Source organism: Ochotona princeps, chromosome 4, assembly GCF_030435755.1.
Source record: "Ochotona princeps isolate mOchPri1 chromosome 4, mOchPri1.hap1, whole genome shotgun sequence".
In the NCBI taxonomy this organism is placed as follows: domain Eukaryota; kingdom Metazoa; phylum Chordata; class Mammalia; order Lagomorpha; family Ochotonidae; genus Ochotona; species Ochotona princeps.
Genome location: NC_080835.1, coordinates 82,553,067 through 82,577,902, shown reverse-complemented (window position 1 = coordinate 82,577,902; position 24,836 = coordinate 82,553,067). Strand labels below are relative to the sequence as shown.

The 24,836-nt window shown below is 35.8% G+C and overlaps 1 protein-coding gene across 1 annotated transcript in view; it reads left to right on the top strand.

The window, feature by feature from the left end:
- GRIA4 (glutamate ionotropic receptor AMPA type subunit 4) overlaps positions 1 to 24,836 on the top strand; it is a 318,830-nt gene that overhangs the window by 204,160 nt on the left and 89,834 nt on the right. Inside the window, exon 5 of the mRNA XM_004585025.2 lies at positions 23,047 to 23,231. Within this exon, the coding sequence (XP_004585082.1) occupies positions 23,047 to 23,231 (185 nt within the window). The remainder of the gene's footprint in view (positions 1 to 23,046; positions 23,232 to 24,836) is intronic.

Below are 24,836 nucleotides of genomic sequence, written 5' to 3'. Positions count from 1 at the left end.
GTCCTACAGAATGATCTTAAAGATTATGCAAAATTATATGTTTTTTTAAAAGTTTGACAAATATTTAACAAATCACTACAGAAAACATTACCATATTTCAGATGACTGATTCTTGCTTCCTTCAAATAGTGTTTAAATTCCCAATGAAATTTATCATTTCAGTAGGCAAATACATTTTTTCTTTGTATAAAGTATTTTGCCATCATAAACTTTTGGGCTTAAGTCTTTTATCATTGATGTCATTTATTTATTTATTCATTATTTAAAAGGCTTTGCAACATACACCAAGAAAGACAAAGAATACCCAGTCCACCGAGTTACTCCCTCAAATGCCTACACCTGCTATGGCCAAAGTTGGGCAGAAGACAGGACTGCAATCATAGTCTCCCATGAGCATAACAGGAACCCCATAACTTGAGCCATCAACACTGCCTCTCCAGGGCTGGACTAGGAGAAAGTGAGTCAGAAATTTTGGAGCTACTTATTGAACCCAAGCATTTTGATGTGAAAAACAGACGTCCTAATTATAAGATAAAATGTCCAATCCTCAATAATGCCATTTAAAATCTTCAATAACTAAGTTATTACCCACAACATTAATATGAATCTCACTGGCCAAACAAATGGATGAGGGCTGACACTCTTCTGCCTCCTGAGACTCTGTAATACGCTTAGCAGGAGCATTGCCTCTCATGCTGATTCAAAGAATGCCAGTACAGTACAGGAATAATGGCATACCCCTGAAACTGACACTGTCACTCTGTAAAACTGACATGCAGATTCTCATTAAAACAGCTTCCTTCTTAGAGAACTCTTCAAGTTCTTGCCACCCAGCCAGCTCTCGATAATCTACTTCCTTAGTGTCTTTATTAGCCAACCCATTTACAAACACAGGACCCTGTCCCACCACATCCATATACATGCCTCCCTTGCACCTGCCCACTATGACATTGCTAACTCCCTTTCTTTCTGATGCAATGGAGACGTATGTTATATGGCAGTTTCTACTAACTCTAGAAAATGAGAGGCTATGGATGTTGAATTTTTACAGTAGTATGTATGAAACACTCATACATATAGTTGATCCTGTCCATCTTGAATGGAAGTTATTTACGCACATCCTATCTTTCTCGCTGCCAGTAGTAAAATTGCCTCTCTTAATATAGTGCATACCATTCATGAGATGCTAGCCTTGCTTTAAATATTTATATATCTAAATAGTTCATATACATCTAATAAATATTTAGAATGAGATGTAGAGTTGTTCACTGGGGGCTATTTAATGTGTCTCACTGAAAAAGAAACACATGCTTGTGTGTAGAACTACATCAAAATTTTTTAAGAGAACCACAAATAATTTTTTGAATTAATACACTAAGGGTTAAAAGTTAGAATTTCAATTACCTAGTTTTACTTCTAGTTTTTCAACAATGATGCTGATATTTAATCCTTAACTTGGCTTTTCTACTTGTGAAGTGAGAATAGTCATCACTCTTTCCATATCCTGTATTCAGAGGTAAAGGAAGAGCTAGGTAGATACAAATGAAGGTTGTATTGTTTCTTTCAAGAAGACTATGTTAGACATATTAAGCACTTAACGATAAGAATATGGGATGGAGAACAGCTTTTGATTAGAATTAAGCATATTTAATAACATGTCATTGATTAATAATTGTGAAAAGGAGGATCCTTAAGTTTTTTACACAAAAATGTTATTTCATATGTATTATAATCATCATAATACCACATACAGAAGTATTCCTCAAGTATATCTTAACCATATTATAATTATTGTAATTGCTATATTATAAAGAAATGCTTCTAAAATATATCTTTAACCATAACAAGTTTTCCTAGGATATTTTCTTAGTTTTATTTCACTTAGGGGTAAAGCAAAATTAAGCCTGAGACTACCTAATCCAAACCTCATACAAATGTTGAGTTAGTCAATTCCACAATAACTAGGTATTCAAGATTATTCATGTCGTTATTACAAAACATGTAATCAGATTTCTAAACAATTTGACTAATGGAACAGAATGGAAAACTCAGAAATTAACCCCTGCATCTACATCAATTACTATGAGTTGAAATTATTCCCTGGAGAAAGGACAGTCTCTTCCTTGATTGCTGCTGAGACAATCAGATCGACATGTGCAGGAGCATGAAAAAAAAGACCACTACCTTACACCTTACACAAAAATAAATTCAAAATGGGTCAAGGACGTAACTCCACATCCTGGTACCACCAAATTACTGGAGGAAAACTTTGGAGAAGCTCTGGAAAAAGAGTTAGCCAGAGTCAATCTAATTCTTTGGCATAGGCAAAGACTTGGGGGGAAAATACCACAGAAGCACAGACAAAAAAGAAAAAATGAACAAATGGGTTACACCAAACCAAAGAGCTTCTGGGCTGCCAAAGAAACAGTCAAGTGAAGGCTCAACTGACAGAATGGAAGGAAATATTTTCAAAATATTTAACTAATAAAGGATTAATATCTGGGATCTATAAAGAGCTCAAGGAACTCAATAACAACAAAACAATCAGCCACTTTTTCAAAGGATGAAATACAAATGTCCAACAAACATATGAAAAAGGGATCAGGATCAGTAGCATTCAGGGAAATGCAAATAAAAACCATAGTTAGATTTTACCTCATTCCAGTTATAATGGTTATCATCTGAAAACATGAAAAAGCAATAAATGTTGGAGAAGATGTATAGGAAAAGTTACTCTAATTCACTTTTGGCAAGAATGTAACCTGTTACAATCATTATGGAGGACAATATAAGAGTCCTCAGATATTTGAAAACAAAAATCTGCCATATAATCCACCATCGTAATTCTGGGAATTTACTCAAACAAAATGAAATCAACATACAAAGAGAGCTATCTCCTTGTTTATTGCAGCTCAATTCACAATAGCTAAGATATGATATCAGCTCAGATAACCTTCATCTGATGACCAGATAAAGAAAAGGTGGCATATGTACTCTAAAGCAAACTACTAAACCATAAAAGAATGAACTGCTGTCTTATTCAACAAAATGGATACAACCGGAAACCATTAATTTTTGCGAAGACATGATTTGAATACACTCTATATTCACAGACTTAGTTGGCCACTATTTACAATATTTGGTGAGTTAAAAGTAAGAAAATCACCATTCTACTCGTCAAATATTGTAAATATGTCTTTGCAAAAATTGATGCAGAGAAAGCAGAGAGATGTCTGGGGGTAATGAGAATGAGGGAATTACGAATGCTTTCTTGCAACTGTACCTTGGAACACATAAAACATGTGCTCTATATATTAATAAAAAAACAAAAATGGCTAATATTTTATAAATCATTTATAATGTTACTATGCTTCAAATAATTCTTACTTCTTTTGAGAAGTAGGTTAAAATCCCTAAGGACTTTTATTAGACAACAAAAATTTTCTTTATATAAATTGGACTAAAATGTTCTGCCCCTATCAATCTTAGACATGATCATTTTCACATTGACACTATTTAAAATCTTCAATGACCAATTTTTACGCAAAACAAAGTAGGTCACAGTAGCCTATTTATTCTTACTGTGCTTGATAAACCAGTAAAAAAATAATAGTAATAAAATAGTTCTTCAAGTGTATTGTTTTTATTAGGATTCCACCACTGTCAAAATTGACAACATAATTCATGGGAACTTAATAAGAATAATATCGCAGGAGAACACAAAATGATTTGTTTTGACAGAAGTGTCTAAATATACCTGAAGCACCTGTATGGGGGGTTTTAGGATGCACCCTGTTGTGTTGTTACAATATGAGTGGTAGGGAGTCATGCTCTCACATACCTAGAAAGCTTTTACACTGTGCTTCTTCTATATTATGAAATTGCCCAAATTTACTTCAAAGAGGCTCCCTTTAAGTTTGCCTTTTATTAAACCCAAAATAGTACAGACATCTCACAGACTCAAACATGGTGAAAAGCTGTGCATGTGTTAGAAATCTAGAGTCATAAAAAATGGAATCTTAACTGCTCCTCCCTTTAGGTATTCCTGTGGCTTCATAAATAGTCCCTTTTCATCTATTATTAACCAAGATATTCTGACCTTTCCTTGCCCTTGTAGACCTTTTCATAATCACCAATTCTAAATCCTCAAAAAACATCTGTATTTGCCCTCTATGACTTACTGAAAGCTCTAAAAATAAGCAAACAACTCAACTTTTCTAAAATTTCTGCTTGCTTATAAGAGGCTATAATATCTAAATTCTACTTCAGATTTCTTTAAGTACCCAATTTGTCCTGTGGCAAAATTCAGATGATGAATATTCATTTATATATACATAATTATTTTCAACAACCATTTCTTGTTAATAGTATTCTTCCCTGGTGAAGTCAGGTAGGTCAGCATTCTAATGCCTAAACTGAAGACAGTGTACAAAGTAAGATTTGTCAAGAAAAAGTTCTTACATCTTCAAGAGCATTTTAACCCTTGTTTTTCCATCAGTATCTTAGTCCCAACACTTTTTTTGTAAGTCCTTAATTTTTGAATTTTGATGACAAAATCGAGATACAAGCACTGCTCTTTCTGTGGTCTGGTGGGCAAAAGGAGTTATTTTTTTCCCATGGGTGGTTGGCGTTTACTCACAGCAGGACTGTGACCCAACACCAATGCCCAGGTTTTCTGCATATCCACTTTCCAGAGATGGCTGAAAGAAAGTCAACAAAGAAGAGAGAGTTTTCTGTGAAGCTCATTTATGATCAATTTTAAAATTATGTCTTTCTTCTTCTTCCTTTAGAAGAAAATATTGTCTCTTACAATTTATGCCATTGTAGGTGATAGTAGTAACATTTTACATGTAACATATTTTCATCCAAGCTTCTTAAAAATAAAAAGTTGGCTGAACCAATCTAAATGAGTGTCTGCAATCTTGTTGTTACTCCTATTCCAACCATGTGCTTGCTTTGGCAGCACATGTACTAAAATTGGAACTCCTATTCCAACCATATAATGACCTTGAGTCCAAAGTCACATTAAGACCTAGCTATAATGCTGGACTTTCAGACCTCAAAATTAAACAGTTGCCTCGTTATTCTCAGTGGTAAGTTAGAGGAATTGTGGGAGAAAGGTCCAGTGATGTCAGCTGTTAATTTCACAACTAAACAAAAACTAGCAATTGTCCTTCATTCATTCTATTAATACAATTTATGTGCCTTTGATAAACTAAGTACTGGCAATAAATGACTAATTTTTTTAATTTAAAAAATTTCTCTTTTTGATTAGGTTCTTAGAGAAGATATTCTTGAGGAAGTGCCATTTAGGTGAAATCAGAGAGATGATGAGCCAACACCAGGTTTTTAGGAAAAAAGGAGGAATAACTATGAAGCAAGTTTGACTAAACCAGGATCCAAAATTAAACAAGGAGCCAAAGAATAGAAGGGTAGCTCAAGAAGTAAGAGTGTAAGGAAAAATTACGTTGTAAGGACATTTCTTCGACGTTAAGTAACATAGAAAGCTATTTGAGATTTTGAGTAGAGTGCAGGATGTCTTCCAAGTTAACAAGTTCAGCTGACTCCTGTGATAGACCAGACTCAAATTTTTCAAGGGCCAAACAGAAAGAGTTACTAGTAGCCAATTACAATAAAAGATGATGAGACTTGAGCCAGAATGACTAAGAAGTCTTCAGCCAAATATTGATGGTAGAACCCAGAGGACTTTCTAACAGGATATCATCATACTTTTCTGACACCAATGGACAATTGACCACTTTCTAGCTTACTCCACAAGCCAATACTCTGAGAAAATTATGAAACAATCGCATAAGAATTTTCAATATATATATTTTTTAGTCTGTTCTCAAGATGTGACCACCACTAATTTTAAGGGAGAAATTAAAGAAACATGAATGATGAGATATCGTAAGATTTCTCCTTCTCTCACTGACATGTCTAGATGTGGGGACATAGTGCAACATGCATCTGTGCATCCAGAACAAAGATGGACTCCCAGTGAGATTGTTGAACATAGTCTGACAGTAGGATGCTGGACTCTCCGACATTGTCCAAGGCTACCGTGTTGGGAAACACTTCAATAGCGGAATAATGAATTTATGACTGTTTGTAAAGGACTACCCATTGTAATATCAATGGGCAAATCAGTAGAGGAAAGGAGGGGACCTAGGGAGAGGGATGGGAAATCTGAGAGCCTATGGAATTGTATCATACAATAATAATAATAAATAAAAAAGAAAAAAGATTGCTGAAATATCAAATCTACATAGTCTGGGGCCAGCCAGTCATTGGAAAATTCAAACACTAACGCCAATCTATTTCTAGAAGAATATGATGCCAAAGAAAAGAGAACCAAATTCTTAGATAATCATTCAATTCCTTTTTAAATGAGTTATTTTTTGGAATCTTAACAGACGTATTCTTCTTGTATTCTTTTCTTCTCTTTCCTCTAGGCTGGTCAAAACTAATGGGCGTTCATATTAGCTATGCCAAATAACTCAAATTCTCATGAAGAATATTGATTTCCTCTCAATCTTTTCCTGTCTGGATTGGCCCAAGAACCAGGGTAATGTCCTCAAGGCCATGAGAAGAGATTTGATTTTTAAGATCTCTCTGCTACCAACTAGTTCTTCTCAGAACTAGCTCTCCACCTTAGGCAAGGAATATAACCACTCTGATTCACCCTTTGTGTCCACATTAGGGGTTTGATTAAATTGTCAATATGATTCCTCCCAGCCAAAAAAAAAATGCTTTGATTCAACATGGATTAGAATTGAAAGTAAAATTCACTTGCCTTATAATGTCATTTGATTTTCAAATCAAGTTGTTCTGATACATTGCTTTGTAAAAGATGATGCTAGTACTATTTGTTAGAACACATAAATTGGTTTGAAGAAACATGGTATAATAAACAATAAATAGTAAAATTGTTTATTCAATACAGAAATATGTAGAATACTCTCATGCATTAAAATTTAATTTAACTTTTCAGAAATAAAATCTAATGAATGCATTCTGTCAAACCAAATGCAACCCCACGTTCGGTATCTTCACAAAATAAAATATGCCTGGATTGGTGCACCTGGGAATTCCATTGCAATTCCAAAATCTCGGCCTCAACACCCTAAAATCAAGAAGGATATGGAATTCTCTGGTCTCAAATCCTAAGTGCCAGTTCCTGCCACTCCGCTGTAGATACTGCAAAGATCTTCTATGATAATAGGACAGAAGTGCTGGGAACATTACATAGCACTCCTCGAAAGCCTGGGTATTGCTCTTGAGCTCCAGAGGAGCAGGAGATTCCTGACTCACCCAAACACCCAACACTTTGCAGAGAATACCTCAACATTCTCACACAACATCATCCTTTTTTTCTGTCAGCGCTTTATTGCAACAAAGGAGGAATTTAAAAATTTGCGGCTGCTTGAAGTCACAGTCTTACCTGCTTCTGTTTTCCATCAGGACTTAGCTTAGTCACTGGTTGTTGTGTCTCAGTTTCCCTACACTGCTTGGTTTATACCTGATATTCTAGTGTGATGGTAAAATGCCTCCCTTTTATTCTGAAAAATAAGTCTCTGTCTGATAAAGCAAGTAACATCCTGACATATAATAAGCAATCAAAGTTAAATATCATGGAGATAAAAATTTATTGAGATGGATATAGCCTCCCCTTCTAAATCCCATAATTTGGCAAGGCATTCTGATTAAATATGAGACGTAAGTCAGCTCCAGTCATGCTTGGAAAGGACTTCAGATTATTCTGTGGAAAAAATATCCTGTTTTTAAACATATACTTCTCTCTTTTTTTTTAATTCTCCTGTGACATCATCACATTCCCAAGGACTTCTTCAAATGAAATATTAAGATTGAGAAAATTATGAATTCTGACGGGAGGTGTGTGTTACAACTGTATAACCCCAAATGCTAAATGCCCTCAAGGGGTGTAAAATGAAAACTAATGAGCTGCAAAAAAACAGATAAAATAAGATTTCTTACATTATGAACAAAATATTCAGTATCAGTTTAATAAAGTAACTATTTATCCACAGCATGACATAACCCTTGCGCATTTCTAGGATTTACATGATTAGAGAAATATGTTAATATAAATATTTCTTCAAGGATAATAGGAGTTAAACTTTTCCTTGCAATCAGTCCCCTTATCCAGCAAATTTTTAAAGAATGAACACTGAGGTGCTATCGAGAGAATACAACTTTTAACTAGTTAATCTAGAGCTCAATTACTATTGCTAATACTACTATTACTACTCTTAGTTCCACTGCTATTATGAGTATTAATATTTCTGCTGCTGTTATTAATATACAATAGCTAGTGCTGTGACTATTAATAGTAAAACAGCTGTTACTGTGGTATCACTAATATGTTAATTTCATAGGAGTTTTGAGGCTGCTAATACTTCTGTTTTTGATACTACTACTATCAAAATTGCTACCACTATTCTACACACATAAGCACAAAAATACAAACGTTATTCCATGCATTTATACATAGAAACCTGTATATATCTTATTGTTTAGAGAGGATAGCAAGAGGTAGGATACAAAACGTATTTAATAAAAAATTAAACACCTACCCTACATCTTTGAGAAAATGAGAAACATTCGTGGGAAAGCCTTAGCATAGTACATAGCAAACACTTATTAAATAGTAACTATGGTCCATGTGATTGTCATAGAAACACTTTGAAATTATTTTTAAAAAAAAGAAGAAGAAAGAAAAAAGAAAAGCCATCAGTATGGGTTCAGTGGCTAAGTCCTCACTTTGCACCCATTGGGATCTCATATGAGTGCCAAATCCTGTTTCACCTGCTTCATTTCCCATACAGCTTCCTGCTGATGGCCTGGGAAAGCAGTAGAGAATGCCCAAAGCCTTGGAATCCTGCACCCACCTGAGTGCGAGACCCAGAAGAGGCACCTGCCTTTGAATAAGCTCAGCTCCGCTCACTGGACACTTGGGGAGTAAACCAGGGGACAGAGAATCTTTTTCTGTGTCTCCTCTCTGTTAATCTGCCTTTCCAATAAATCTTAAAAAAGAAAAAAAAAGAATTACACATTAACTGAACCAAACCATATTTTTAATTAATGGTAAAATAATGTTATAACAAAAATATTTGAATATTTTAACATTTTCTTTTTGGCATAATTATAAACATGTTTGTTAATAATTCTAAAAATTAGAAAAGATATATTGAGAATTTGGAAAACAAAGCTCATTTTCAAACTACTGTTTTTTTCTAATTTTCACTGTATATAAATTGTTTTAACAAAATGTGTAGTTTATTTAGAAAAAAATAGTAACTTCAGAAAAGAGAAGAAAAAAGAATAACTTCAGAAATTACATATATATATATTCATATCTTGACTCTTTGAAAAGAGATCATTTTAGAATAAGATGCATGCAGATATACATATCCTCTTATACAATACAATGTATGCATTTTATACACATAATTCACACAATTCTATATGCTGCAGCTTGAATATGCTTTATCACACTTAAATGCAGGAGTACACTAATAGTATTGAGAGGTTAGGAATGTAGAAAAGACAATGATGTTTATTGATGGAGACTTTGGAAAGTGATTATATTAAATCAGGTCATTAGGATGGGTCCCTTGATTGAAACCGGATGGATTTATGAGAAGGAAATAACACAGTTACAGAAAGACAAGACATGTATGTTCCCGTTTTGATGTGATTCAAACACCAGAAGCTTCCAAAATCCAAAATCTTGTTAGTTATCACAAAGATCTTCAATGAAAGTTGAAAGTGTAACATCGTAGTGTACCTTTCTAATCCAGTTCTGTGGGTAGAATGAACTGATGCCATCCAATGACTCAATTTTAGCATAGGCAAGTGTGTAAAATATTCTTTCAAGTAAAGAGAAAACACATGCTGTGGCCAATTTCCTATCAAAGTTTGATATAAAGACAGCATGCAATTTAAGAGTATGTTAATGAGACTCTAGAACTTTTAAAAATTATCCACTGAATCAAAATCCACGTCGTTTAGGAACCAGATGAGGTGGCAGGGTAATACATTTTATTTTAAATGCTAAAAAACTTTTTAGTTTTTTTTTTTTTTAGTTTTTTTTAAAAACTAAAAAAGTTGTTCTCACCTCCTAGTAAAAAGTTAGTATAGATAAAGCAAGAACTTTCCTCACAACGCAAGTTTGGGTCTGTTACATGAAGCATTTACAGAATTGCTTGATTGTGACCCTAAAGTTTTATATTATTTTGGAATAATATTTAGAATGTGAAAACATTAATAATAAGCATTGAAACTTATCTATTTGAAAAACTGACAACTTCTTACGGATGCCCTTACAAAATATTTGATTGAATACAAGATAAACACCTGGTAGGACTGCCAGCCTGCAGGAGCTGAAAAGCACACCCCCGGGAACTTTATCAAGAAGATTTGCCAGGTAGATTTTTTTTTATGATTAACCAATTTAATTTTGATAAGGTTCGTCAAAAATAATGATTTTCATTTTGACACATTTGTGTCAGGTAAGCCATTAATTATGGCAGCAGCTGGCAGGCAATCCCTTCATCTTTCCTGGCCATATTGTCCCAAAGTGATAGATCATTAACACATTATCATAAAATGAATATAAGATCACTGAAGCACAACTCAAAATAACAAGGAACAGAATACAACTCTGTATACGTTTTGAAATTGTAGGCTGCTATGCTAGAGATTTTTGATTTAAAAAATTTAACTGATAATAAAGACTGTATATATTTCAGGTGTGCAGCATGGTGATTTAATTTATATGTTTATTCTTAAGTTTGGCACAATATTAAAATTTGGGTTTTTTCAGAAGAGATATATGAGGAAATGAAGTTGGAGCATAAGCTTTTTCTGATCCCAGAAAAAAATGAAATTTCCATGAAAAACCATGTGATTTCCTGCAATTTTTTGCTATTTACATAAAATAAGATTGTAAAAGCATGCATGGAAAATTATACCTATACAGTCTTCCAACTGAACACATTCTACTTTGGACTCTAAACCACTTTGATGTCATGCTACTTTGATCAAAAACAAGTGGGAGACTCTACCTAGGTAATTAGCACGTGCTTATTAACAGAATTTCTTAAAAAGGTTAGGGCAGGACATGAGACATCAACCCAGAAAGGGTGGATGGTGCTAGCCAAGATGAAGCAACAACAGAGAGCCTAACAAGCCTTCACTGTGAACATAACAAGGCAGGGAAGGAGAGGATGGGATTGTGTAGAGGGTGGCTAGATAAAGAATGATGAATAACAGACTGTGACCCTTACTTAAGGGATGCAGAACCCCCTACATTAATCTGTCTAGAAAATCACCATGGAAATAAGATATGAATGCCACTGTTCTCCCTTGGATATGCCGAACCTGACTTCTGTTCAACAACTTAGCAAAAATCCAAAGAGCAGGAATGCAGGCCGTACTGATCGTGCACATCAACACCATGCAGGTGGGGAAAATGAAAAATGAATCTGGTTGGACCATGTCCAGCACAGTTCCTAAGACACTGAGAATCACCTCCGGGTGCATAACTGGCGTAACAATAAGTCTGTGGTTTTACATGTTTGTTGTTTATAAAATGAATGGCTAATTGTCGAGTCAATTGGAGTACTTAATTTGGCAGCGATGCTGACTGTGTTTAAACAGATTAGCAGGAGCAGTACAGCCAAAGTGGATTTCATTGTAAGGAGATGGAGCAAATGAGGCAGGACCTGTGTACAAACCACAAATAAGCAGAGTGTGACTACAAAGACCTGGAATAGCTGTTCCAGGACTATTTAACCCAAACAGAACTCCACAGAGTATTGATGATGCCCTCTCTTCTGTAAACTTGACTACCAAAAATATATACTAACATTAATATCTAAACATTTGGGTCATAAGTAGCCCTACAAACAAGTACTAATTTATTGAACTGGAATTTGTGGGTTACCTTTTTAGAAATAAAATTTCTTCTTTATTACATTTTTATTATAATTTTCTAGTATGCAGTCTTACAGGTACAGGGTTCCCCCCGCCCTTTCCCATTCATTCCTCCCTCCCTCATTTCCAGGTATTTTACAATAATATAGCCCTTCGGCTGCATTCATGTTTCCAACATTCTGCTCTTTACATGTGCCATGACATTTTAAATATAGGCAATGTTAGAGACTCCAGTATCTTGTCGTCAAGGTATATTTAACAGTTTCATTGAAGGGTCCTTTTATTCAGGAGTAGAGAGATACATACTGAGGCTTTTCCTTGTTTCCTGGTATTCTAGTCTCCGTTACACCAATTGTTTGAGACCTTAAGTGTGTGCTTGGTACCTATATGTCTTTTTGTTTTGTATTTTCCATGAAAGTTGTCTTCTACCATAGAGAATGCATGATACTTGTCCATTTGGGATTGGTTTATTTCACTGAGCATGATGGTTTTCAGTTGGAACTACATTGTTGCCAGGAATAGAATTTCATTCTTTTTCATGGCTGAGAAGTACTCCATAAAGTAGACATACCAGTTTTATTTTTTTTTCCAATCTTCTTTCAACAGACATCTTTTGCTATTGTTGATTGTGCTGCTATGAACATAGAAGTGCAGATCACTTTCTCATATGTAGGTAGGAATAAAATTCATAAAAGTATTCAAACTTAATAAACCATTTAGTATATTTTGCTGTCTACAAAATTTACTGGTTTTACAAAGCTCAGATCACTGTTTTCCCAAATATAAATAATATTCATTGTCATAATTACTTGATGGTGATTTGTTAGTTTCATCCAATGAAACTTGTAAAAATGTCAGAGAATTTCAGCTAAGATACCAAAGATTCACAGGATGGATTTTCGATTCAGAAAATCAAAGTGCACCACAGTTTACTAACTCACTGCCACACTGTACCTATTTTAAAAAAAAATGGTTGGATTAACTTTTATCCTTATAATACTTAACTCACTTTTGTTTACTTACAATTTGTGAATGCATGTTTTTATATCCATTATCATTTTCAGTCAATTGTTATTAAAAATACAAGTTCTTTTTTTAGTTTTACACTCTTAATGCCTGCTTGGAAAATGTGCTTAGATTAATCCTTGGATTAGTCAACAAATGTTATACCACATTGTGATTAGGTTTAATTGATGAAATACTCCTATGGAGTTTTGTGAGTCTTTTTGGAAAGGAAGAACTTGGGCAAGTCTATAGATAGATCTAAGTGGTAACTCAAATGCTTTCTGAGTGAGGTTGACCTAATTCTACAATATGATGTTTGATGTCTTTACAGAGAGATGGCAGGTGATGCTCCTAAACTTGCCAGGGCCACCATCATTAACTAACTGGATCACAGGGCAGCATTCACAGGCTGTTCTGAAGAAGCAAACTTTGAGCATTATTGTAATCTTTGCACAGGTTGTAACATTCAGGCCAGACACTGCTGGGGAGGGAGCTTGGCATTCTGTGAACTTGGAGTGAAAGCAGAAATTGTATCTGCAGTGTGAAGAGCGAAATCACAGCACTCCTTTGGTATGACCATAGTAGTCAGGAGTGCCCCATGGGTCAAAATGAACCCTTAACATGGAAATATGATTAATCCCAACAGAAAGGAGTTACGTTTTCAATATATTATTAACCATACTGTAGAACACAATGAAAAAAAGCTCTACAAATTAATAGTTAAATGATCTTGAGTAAGGATTTATCTTCCTAAAGTAAAGATAGTAAAAGTGATATGCCCACAAAGTACTTACTATGTCAACCATGGATTAGATAGGCCTTTTTCAAATAATTATTTGTTAGTTTTATGGTTATTATAATTAGGCTTTATCAAAGTTAGGCATATATTTTTAAAAACACTTTTATTTTTGTCATTTGATCTAACTCACTGGTCTTTTCTCATATTTGTAGGGAAACAAAGAATGAGTAGGAATTAGTCTCATGCTTGAAGGGACCTGGGCAAGTAAATAAGTGATTATAAGAATTATAATTCTAAATCCTAGAGAGTCATGTTGGCTCATTGTATACTTAATATATCCAAATGTACTAAATAGAACTTCATAAATAATTCCATTAATTAATTAGGGCAACATGACCTATAATCACTTTACAAACAGCTAGGGAAACATAATTTTTTTATTAATTATTTTGCATTATGTGACAGTTTCATAGGCTCTGGGAATCCCACCCCCCGGTGGATTCCTCCACCTTGATGCAGTATTACAGTTCAAATTCAATCAAGATTCTTTCTTTGCAAACGTATACCAAGCATAGAGTCCAGCTACTTATTGTCCAGATGGGTTGAACAGTTTCTTGGGGAGACCATCTCTGGTCCGAAGTTAGAGCTGGTAGAATATCATCCCAGTCAATTAAGAGTCCCAATATAACATCAACAGCAATTTGCAACATTATGGAATTGACATGGTTTTGAGCAACCAGTAACATAATTTTTTTTTTAAATCAATAAGTACGAGATCGGAGAAAGCTCTTAAAGTAAGTTAAAACTGAGGCTTAAACAAAGACATTGCCAGTGAGTCTGAAGAACGGGGACTTGCTCAGCCCCAGGGGCAGCCATTGTAGGGCACTGAAGGCAAGAAAGGGTCTGGCTTGTTCAGAGAACTATAAACTCTGGTCCGAGTCAAGACATTCACATCCAAGTGAGACAGGGAGACTACTTTGTGGAGATCAGCACCCCTCACCTACCACCACCCTCAGCTGGTGGTGTGTAAGCTTCTTGCTAATATGCACTTCCATTCCCGTATCCGCTCCCCTAAATCTGGGACCTGGCACGGAGTGTTGACTTGGCAAGTATTCAGTGAAGAAAAAGCGAAAAGAGCCAACCAGTGGGAAATTGTTCCCAAATTTCTTAAATATATTTAGGAAGAGATATCAGAGTTGGACTGGGATGAGAGTTGAGAGTAGTGACTAATCTAGAATACCTTTTGGATCTCTTTGTAAGGAACAAGGTGAATGACTAATATTCAAATATGGCACTTAAGAATAATAGCTACATTCTTCCTTTTCTTTCTGTGAAGATGCATTAACTGATTGATTTAAAATATTGACTGGGAGAGAGAGAGAGAGAGAGAGAGAGAAAGGGAAAACTCCACCTGCTTGTTCACACCCTAAATTGTCCAGAGCTGGAGCTGGCCAGGTGGCACTAGGAGCCAGGAAGTCTAGCCAAGTCTCCCACAAAGGTTACAGGAACCCAACTAGTTGGACGATCATCTTCTGCCTCATAGGTATTAAAGAGGAAGCTGAATTGGAAGCAGATGCTGAAGTTAGAACTAGGTACTTCAATCTTGGCGGCAGCTATCCCAATTAGCAGCTTAATTCAATATTCCATAATACCCTACCTGGTTTGAAGGGGCAGGGTGATGCGGAGGGCATCGTATTGTACATTGTGACTCTCTCAAGAATACAACTAGCACTTCTGCCTTCTATTGGATAATAAGGCTCTAGGGTCATTCTACCACAGGGAATGAAGCTGATCTGACTTGTAGCTACAGAAACAAACATCAGTCATGATTCAAATCCACATTAATTCCCTTTATTTTGTCCTTCAAAATTAAAAGTGGAAACTTCAGGAATTTCATTAACCTGCCTTAGAATAATAGAGTTGAAATTTAAAAAAAAACAAACAGCATTCATAGTCGGAAACAGCTGAGTCTAACATTGAAGCCATCATTTGTCACCTGGTAGACTGATCAAGAAATCACTCTATTTAGATGACCACCTAAGTGTCATTTCCTCACTAAAGAAATCAAATAGTGAGTAATCAGATGCATTTAGTCTCAGTCACTGACGTTGCTTTCAATTACATCTTGGAACTGAGCTAGCCTCAATGGGATATAAAAATTAGGCTAATCATATGGTGAATGCTTACTTCATCCTGTGTTTGTTCCTGCTAGGAACAGAAATTGTCTCCGTAATTGTATGCAAATCCTTTCACCAGGAACATCAGGAGAAATTATGCACGCTCCTCCTGCTGCAAAGGAAAAAAAAATAACATTTAAAAATACCACTTTCAAATCAGCCAAAATGAGTGGCTTTTGCTTTGTATATAAAAGCCAGACACAAATTAATATTATTTACAGTCCACAGCTTGGCATGTGAATGTAGAAAACTGATATTTAGAATGTTGTATAACACTTCCGTGTTGTGTTGCTAGTGAGTGCTTTCATGATTAATTAATGAGATCTGTTGGACTCAAGTTTCAGCATAGGGTAGAATAAAATAATTGGTCTTTTAAGAATCAAAATTTTATGGAATTTATTGGCTATCTTGTATTTTCATCACTTACAACAGAATTGTTTCTGAAATGGATTTTGCACCTGTTATAATTCTGCCCTTTTTGAAACCAATTTAACTTTACTATTGACAGGACAATTGCTATGCAAATAATTATTGAAGTTCTTGAAGAGTAAACAGACAATTCCTTGAAATGACAGAAGACCCTCATTCTACATCCCTCACCTGCAATCTCCCCAACTCAGACAACCTTCCAGAAGTTACCACCCTATCTTGTCTATACAAACAGACAAAATACACAGAAGTGTCTGAAGCTCCCGAATACGGCCTGACATGCTCCTTCTCGCCTGTTGGCATTTTTAAACTCTTACTGCTACCCTCAGCGTTCAAGCAACTCTTCCCTGAACATCTGCTGGACTACATACTGAGCAGTTAGAACGGTTTCTGCCTTCCTGAGAACTACAGTGCAGAAGGGGGAGGAAGGACTCATCACAACACCATTCAAATGTATAATTAGAAACTATGATTAGAATCTCTCTGAAGGAAACATACAAAAAGTTGTGAAAGTTTAATAAGGGAAAAGCAACTTAGTCCTGGGATATATAGTGTTTGAGATGAGATTTAAGGCAAAAGAGGAAGGGAGTGGCCTTTTGACGGGACTAGGAATGAGTGTGGCACTGCTCTTTGCCTTCCAGTACATCTGAGGCCAGTGTTGGTACATAACAAAGTGAAACTAGAGAAATAGGTAAGGGAGATGCAGGACTCAGCATTGCTTCACGTCACACAAAAAAAAAAAAGCAGAAAAGTGCCAAAGGAATTATACAGGAAAGTGCCATCATCCAGTTTTCTGTTTATAAACATCACTCTTGCCGCTATTACGGCAATCATTATTTATACTGAAATAAAACTCTCTGGTAGACATTCTATAAAAGCTCAAGAGAAATAAAAGCAATAAACCAATAAACAAACATGACAAATAGTTGAGGATACTTTTTTTTTTTTTGCCAGTGTGAATTAAGATTAGATTCCATTGCTGTGACTAAGAAAACTTTAGCACGTGTGAATGGTTAGAACAACCAAATAGATTTACCTCTCACTTGAAAACCCAGGTACATGTTCAGGGAGTAGAATGCTTTCCAAACCATCACAAGCCAAGTTCCTTCTGTCTCTGGCCAGCCCTTTATTCACAGCCTTGACTTTATGGTGAGAGAGGATGCGATTTGAATTAAGGTTTAGGACAAAAAGCATTGTCATACAGCCTGTCAGGGAATGTGTCCTGAAATTCCTCTAAGTGTTTCCACCTTTAACCTTAGATACACAGCCATTCTGTCTAAAAGAGAAGCCAGAAAATGCATTTACTCTGATGACCCAAATGTCAAGATGAAAATTCTATTGCTGTAGATGAAGAAAATTGATAGAAGGAAACAAATCTCTTCTTCCAATGCACTATTAAACTTTACAGATTGTTAGGCATTATCTGAACTAAGCAGGAACACTGTAATGAAGGAGTCACTGACAATAAATGTTATTCTGCAAAACAATAAGAGGTCTTTGGGAAAAACCGGGACCCAAAATTATTACCTTTGAAAAGAATCATTTTCAATCCATCTTTGAAGACAGATTTTCAGTTTGTATTCTTGAGTATTTGTAGTAAAAGAAAACTCAGGATATTTCATCTTATCTCAGACATACATGTATGATTAAATAGCTTCGAACTGTGTAAGTGGGGACATGCGCCCTTCTTAAACTACAGCATAATAAATGCTAAAGGCACAGCTGTAGTTATGTTTTACCAGGCTACAGTTCTGACTACTCTGTCCTTACGCTGAGATCTTTAAGTTCAAGATATGGCCTTTGAACATGTCATTTCAGCACTAAGCTGCTTTGGAAAGAGTTCAAGCTAAATGATTACTATATCAGCTCCCACTGTTTTCAGCATGGTAGCATTAGCTGTAGTGAGATGTAACAGGCATGTAGCACGAAGTAACCTCCAAGCATACATGCCCTGTCCTCAAACCCATGAGTCTTAAGCACTGGATATTGTGCCAGAAATTGATGGTGTACATACAGCTTGAATGAGTCATAAGGGAGGCTTTAATTTTGGTAAATACAAGCCCATCTCCTCTAGTTACTTTTCCCTTGGAAGCTAACCACACCTTGCAGAACAGAACAGTCTCAGATCTTTCTCTATTCCATATTCATCACAGTGGCATATGCCTTCTCTCAATACCTCGCTACTCTGATGATACTCTGATGGCTCGTTCTCATCTAGTCCTTCTTTGTCCTCTATTTCTCGTGCTGCTGAAATATGACTTCCATGTCCAGAATCCCAATCATAGTGCACATTTTGAATACACCAACACCTTCTCACAGAAATGCATAGAGGGTACTGTACAAGCCTTATCCAAGTGAAATTTTCAATAATATATAGATAATTCCTGTCTTTTTGAAACACCCTCCACCCTGCCGTACATTTCTCCTTTCGGTTTCCTGCTGCTCTACGTGCAGTTGAATCAAGTAACTCTAGCCAAAGAGAACATCAAGTAAATAATCTCAGCTTGTATTGTTAGCAGCAACATCTCAGAGGTGCTACTCATCCAAAATAGGTCATTCTCCACGGATGAGCTGGAAAGTGCTGATGTGTAAGACTGCAGCAGCTCGGGACTGCCACCTCACTGGGATTCTATGGAACAGATTTGATCATATCATGGATGATGTTGTGATATTTTAGTAATGTGAAATTTAAAGTATGCTTTAATAACCATGAAAAGGCTTCAATTTCTTACTTTAAGACCATTATGTGATCATGTCCCTCCCCCTGTTGTTCTATTTATTTTGATTTCTTTGAAGTTATTTGATGATGTATATTTCTCATAGTGTTACATGTCAGTCCTGCTAGACAGTAAATTCCTTGTAAAGACGAAATCATGTTTTGGTTTATATGAGAACCTCAAACGAAGCAGATTTTCAGTAAATTATGTTGAATTGAACTGTTAGGCTCCTTTATAGAGGAAAAAGCAAGACTTAAAATCCTCTACAGTAGCAAATTTTCGGTTAAGAGGGTGATATTTACCTAAAACTGCCCCACTCATATTTTGACCGACAACATTATGTCACAGATTTTCTCATAACTGGGAGATAACAAATCACAGCCAGATGTAGAAAGAGTGTGACTCGACTTGTGATTTTCTAGTTTATGTAACAGCGAAGTTACATAATCAGAGATTCAACAGCAGTGTTTTCTGCTTGTTACAATATATTGCCAGCTCTCTTGGCATCATAAATAAGATACACAAATGAGAGCAGCAATGAATAATAAGAGAGCATATTAAAATCAAACGCAGTCTGTGAAAGGATATACGTTTCAGCTACACTCTGAAGCTGTAGCTGCTTGTCCTTTGTACTGCTCTGAAAAGATGCCATTTACTTCTGACTATGATTAATGGAGCTTTTTAGGTGGCCAACTTTCTTTGGCATTTAACAGCGATACTGTCCAAAGGTTTTGTCTTATTTCATCATTTACAAATGGCATCATTTGTAAATCTGAAGTATCAAATAACGAAATACTGGGGTTGAATTATATTGTTGCTTTGGTATGAATATTTCAGTACAGTAAGGAAAGTAGGAATGCCTATAGCTTTCATCAGAACCATGGCAGCAGGAGATTAACAACAGGGATGCCTAACACTGACATGAGGCTTGACAGCCACACAATGCCAAAAAAGCAGCAATGTCTAGAGAACTGTGCCAAGCTGCAAATTGATCCCAGGGAACAGGAAGGCCACTGCAACGTGTGTGTCCTATATTTATCTTTTTACAACAAACAAACAAGTTATCTTGGAATCATTTGGATATGATGATAAATGAAAGAAGTAAAAATGTGATGGCGATTGATACGTGTAAGTAGTCATTCTGAGTGTAGGAACATGTTCAAAAGTATCAAAAAGGAATAAAAGGAACATTGCCTCTATTACCATCAGAGAGCAGGTCCAAGTAACAAATAAATGAGGCATGAACACTAAGAAAGTTTTCATACCACCAGGTTACATATGCATTGACTAGGAAACAAGAAAACAAGTACTGGGTTTCTGAGCAGAGGGCTACCTGGGCGAGATTTCAAGGATGATTGCTGTCACGCATTACGAACGAAAGACTAAATTCAGTAATAGATAAAACGGAATAATTATATAAGAATTCATATGGCCTTTTTCTTCCTCTTTGGGGATTTTTTTGTTTGTCCTTTAGACAAAAGTGGATTTTAACTGGCACAGTATTTCCTTTGTCTGAGTATCAGGTAATTCATGTTTCCAATAGGATCTCATCATCACCTCCATTTGGTGATATTTCTTTAGTAGAAGTGATGCTTGAAATGGTGACGTAGAAAACTCATCTAAAAATCAAAATCCCTTTATCCATGAAGCTTAATATTATCTAGAGAACTGAATAAGTATGTTCAGAACTTGCTAGTGCTGTGTATTCATTTTAAGTCCTCCCTTTTAGTCCTTCTAGCTCTCTATTCCAACTTAAGACCCAAAGAATGGAGAAACTGTGGGCAGCTCTCATAGAATGAATTCACATAATTGTTAATTTTTTAAAGACTTGAACATTTTATTTATGCCATTCCAGAAAGTGAAAAAAAAATGAACTAGGTAACTATCTCTTATCCTAACCAATCCTTTTAGGCACTCTTCATGAATTCAAAGATTCTTGTTTCCCTGCTTCTCTTAAGTTACCTTTCAAAATTGCAACTTGGAGATAGCAAATAGGTTCTAAGACAGTGAGGGCATGAAGATTTATTTCGAGTTCTGCGAATCCAAACTCGCAGCTGCTTTCTTAACTCAGGTGTTCACACCAGATGCCTTCCTTCTACATGCAGAGAAATCTGGATGGGAGCAAGGAAAAAACATCTCCTCTTGGAAGACTGTGTTCAGCTAACAAACATCCACACCTCCAACAAATTTTCACACACTCTTTTTAATTATTTTCTCCTATGTACTGTTCTCCCTTGTCCCTTCCAGGAAGGTTTAACCAAGCCTTCCCTTTGTCAACACTTTACTTTGATTACTGTCATCATTACCTTTTTTAAAAAATATATTTCTATTTTGAATTTGGAATTATGTGGTACAATTTCATATAGGCTGGGATTACCCCCCAGACTCCCACCCTCCGACAGATTTCCCCCATTTTACTGCAATAGTGTAGTCCTTCATAAAGAATCATAATTCTATCAGTCTCTTATTTAAGTGTACCCCGACATTGTTGGTACAGATAATGTCAGACAGTCCAGCATCCCATTGTCTACACATTTCCAACAGTTTCATTGGGAATCTATTTTTTGTCTGAAAGCAGAGATGCATGTTCCATTATTCCCCCACATCTGTATATGATAGACCCCAGTACTCCATCACTATACATTTCCATAATTGAGAAGCCGTGAAACCAGGTCAACAACTGGTATGAGTTAGAACAACTACAACAACAACAACAACAACATCAACCGCAAATTACAGCACCATGAAAAAATGCACCACTGAGTAACCAACACATGAGTGACAAAGAGGACACACAAAGTCTCTTGGGAAAAATGATGCCACTGTGTAATCCGTGAGCCAGTGATGATTTCGACAAGAGAAAAGGAATTATTTGGAATAAACCAAACTGAAATAAAAAAACATCAAAACACTTGGGATACAGCCTAAGAAGCAAGCAAACAAGCAAAAAACAGTATAGATTGGACTACTTGAGTTACACTTTTCATGTTGGTTTCCTTATATAAGAGAGAACATATGGTATTTGTTCTTTTGTGATTGACTCATTTCACTGAGCATAATGTCTCTAGTTGGGACCACCTGGTTGTAAATAGAATAATTTCATTCTTCCTAATAGCTGAATAATATTCCATGGAGTCGATGCGCCACAGTTTCTTTATCCACTCTTATTTGGACACACATCTGGATTGTTTCCATGTCTTTATTATTGTAGATTGTGCTGCTGTAAATATAGGATTACAGATCCCCTTCTCACATGCAGATTTCACTTCTTCTGGGTATATTCCTAGGAATGGGATAGCTGGGTCATATGGCAGGTTTATTTGCAATTTTCCAAGCACTCTCCATACTGATTTCCACAGTGGTTGTACTAGCCTACAAAAACTGAATTCCATTTGTTCAATTGGGTGTCTGTGTCCTCTACCAGAGTATGAATATGAGCACTCATCAGCTACCCTAGAGGTTACATGACAACCTCGCAAACTATACCATTTCCCTACAAAAAGAGGAAGTGTTAAATAAGCAAGACCTCTCCAGGGTACATCTTTCCACATCACCAAATAAGGCACCAACAATAATGAGTCCTGAAAAACACCATTGCAATCTTTTATATCTTATCTTCCACAGTTGAACCAAAACTGTGGCTCAAAATGAATTCTGTGTAGTAAGTAAAATTTAAAAAATGGGTCTACGAAACAGCTACTACATGTTGTAGTTGATTTTGGCTTCTCAACAAAAATGTGTCTGCAACAATGGAACATTCTCTAGGAGAGAGATTTTGAAAGTTCTTCTAAGCAGTGGTGGGGCTACTTCATTCAATCAATAGTTTAATAGATTTTGTTGCCCTTGGTAAAGAAACTAAAAGCAAATGATTCAAAATAACCATTGATTTTTTTTCAGCATGTGCACATACACCATTTATGTTGGAGGACAAAACTGTTGATACAGGCTCAGTACATGCATAAGTCATTGAAAGGAAAGTAAAAGCATATTTTTAGTAACTTTTTTTTCCCTCCCATAGGATACTCAATACTCCAAGCTATTATGGAAAAAGCAGGACAAAATGGCTGGCATGTCAGTGCTATATGTGTGGAAAATTTTAATGATGTCAGCTATAGACAACTATTAGAAGAACTTGATAGAAGACAGGAGAAGAAATTCGTAATAGACTGTGAGATAGAGAGGCTTCAAAACATACTAGAACAGGTAAGTGTGAAGTTTTGTGTCATTGTTTACCAGTACCATACCGGAAAAATTGGCCTCTGATTGATTTGTCTCTGTCAATATCCTCTCCCAGCTTTGTAAGTTGCAGTGAGAAGTGTGGGAGTTTTGCTCAAGGCTTTATCTCAGGACTAAATGATAATTCAGCAACAGAAGTCCTTTGGGGTCTTCTATTTTAATGCAGTTAGGAATAGTGTCTATGACACATTTTTAAGCTATGGACAATGACAGGACATCTTATATCAACAAGGTTCTTGGCCTTCTGTTTTCAGAAATATTACACTTAAATACCATCTAAAATATTAGAAAACTTCAGAATATATGTGTCTTTTTAACCCTTAGAGAAGAAAGTACTTTAGAAATATCAACATAAATTTGCATTGCAATGAAATTAAAGAAAATGATTTAGAATTCTATTCATCATATAATTTCTGCCAGATGTTGTAAGTAAATGTGTTACCACTATGGTGAAGATGGTTTTCTGCCTTTGCTGCAGAGGACGAATCCTTGAACAAAGTTTTCAATAATAAATATTTGCTGATTTGATTTGAAGCTGGCAGGAAAAGATAAAACCGAGCTTTGTCATTGTGTTAAGTGATAGGAAAATATCATCAAACAGTGGATAACATTTGCCTTCCCCTAACCCTGCATATCTTGATAACACTTGCAAAGGCTGTCATCAGTCAAAAGTGCAGAGAATGAATGCCATCTAGTGGTGTTAAAAGTTCTACCTTTCTATCATTTGTTAGGTTTTCTAAACAATATTGTATCATGATTTTCTGGTGTTTCACCGCGAAGCATACTTATACGGCTTCATTTGTAGTATTGAATCTAACAGTTTGGAGGATGATTTGCAAGGAAAAACTTTAGTGTTCTTGTATAAAAGTACAAATCAAAATATATTTCATAAGCTACTCCTTCTTGTATAAAGTCATGAACCTAGATTTTTTTTGGCTTCCTTTTTCATTGTATTAGCATTATGAAAGTAAAAACATGCTAAATCTCTAAAATCAATTGACGGCAGGCTATTCTAAGAGCGAATGACAGTATCTACAACTTGTTATTCTTTCATAGAGGAACTTTTAATAAAACAAAAATGAAATATTAAGTCTTCTTTTGGAAAATATTAATTATATCTTCCTGACATTTGGGTTTGTTTCTGAGAGAATCCAAAAAGATCAGCCACATTGTAACTGTTCAACACGGATGATAATTTTTATGAATATTTATGGATTTCAGCAAAAAAAAAAAAAAAACTTTTTTAAGCAATGCAGTCACTTGAGCTTCAACTCCCACTCTCTCTCCTTCCCACTCTTGCCCTTAGATTTAGAGTTTGAGTGTCTGACCTGAACAACTGGAGCTTTGTAACTCCCAATGAATCCCACAGAGCAGCCAATTCTAAGAACAGCCTGGATTGCCAAGTTCCTGTCAGAGGGCGAGTAGGGCTCCAAAAGACCCTCCACTTAGCACCTGTGCTTAACGACGGTGTCTGGAGGAGGCAATTGAGTGCCCAAAGCACACTGACCCATTTCAGAGGCTTAGCCAGTCTCTAAGACGAAAATCCGCACACTCGGGTGCTTCAGATAAACT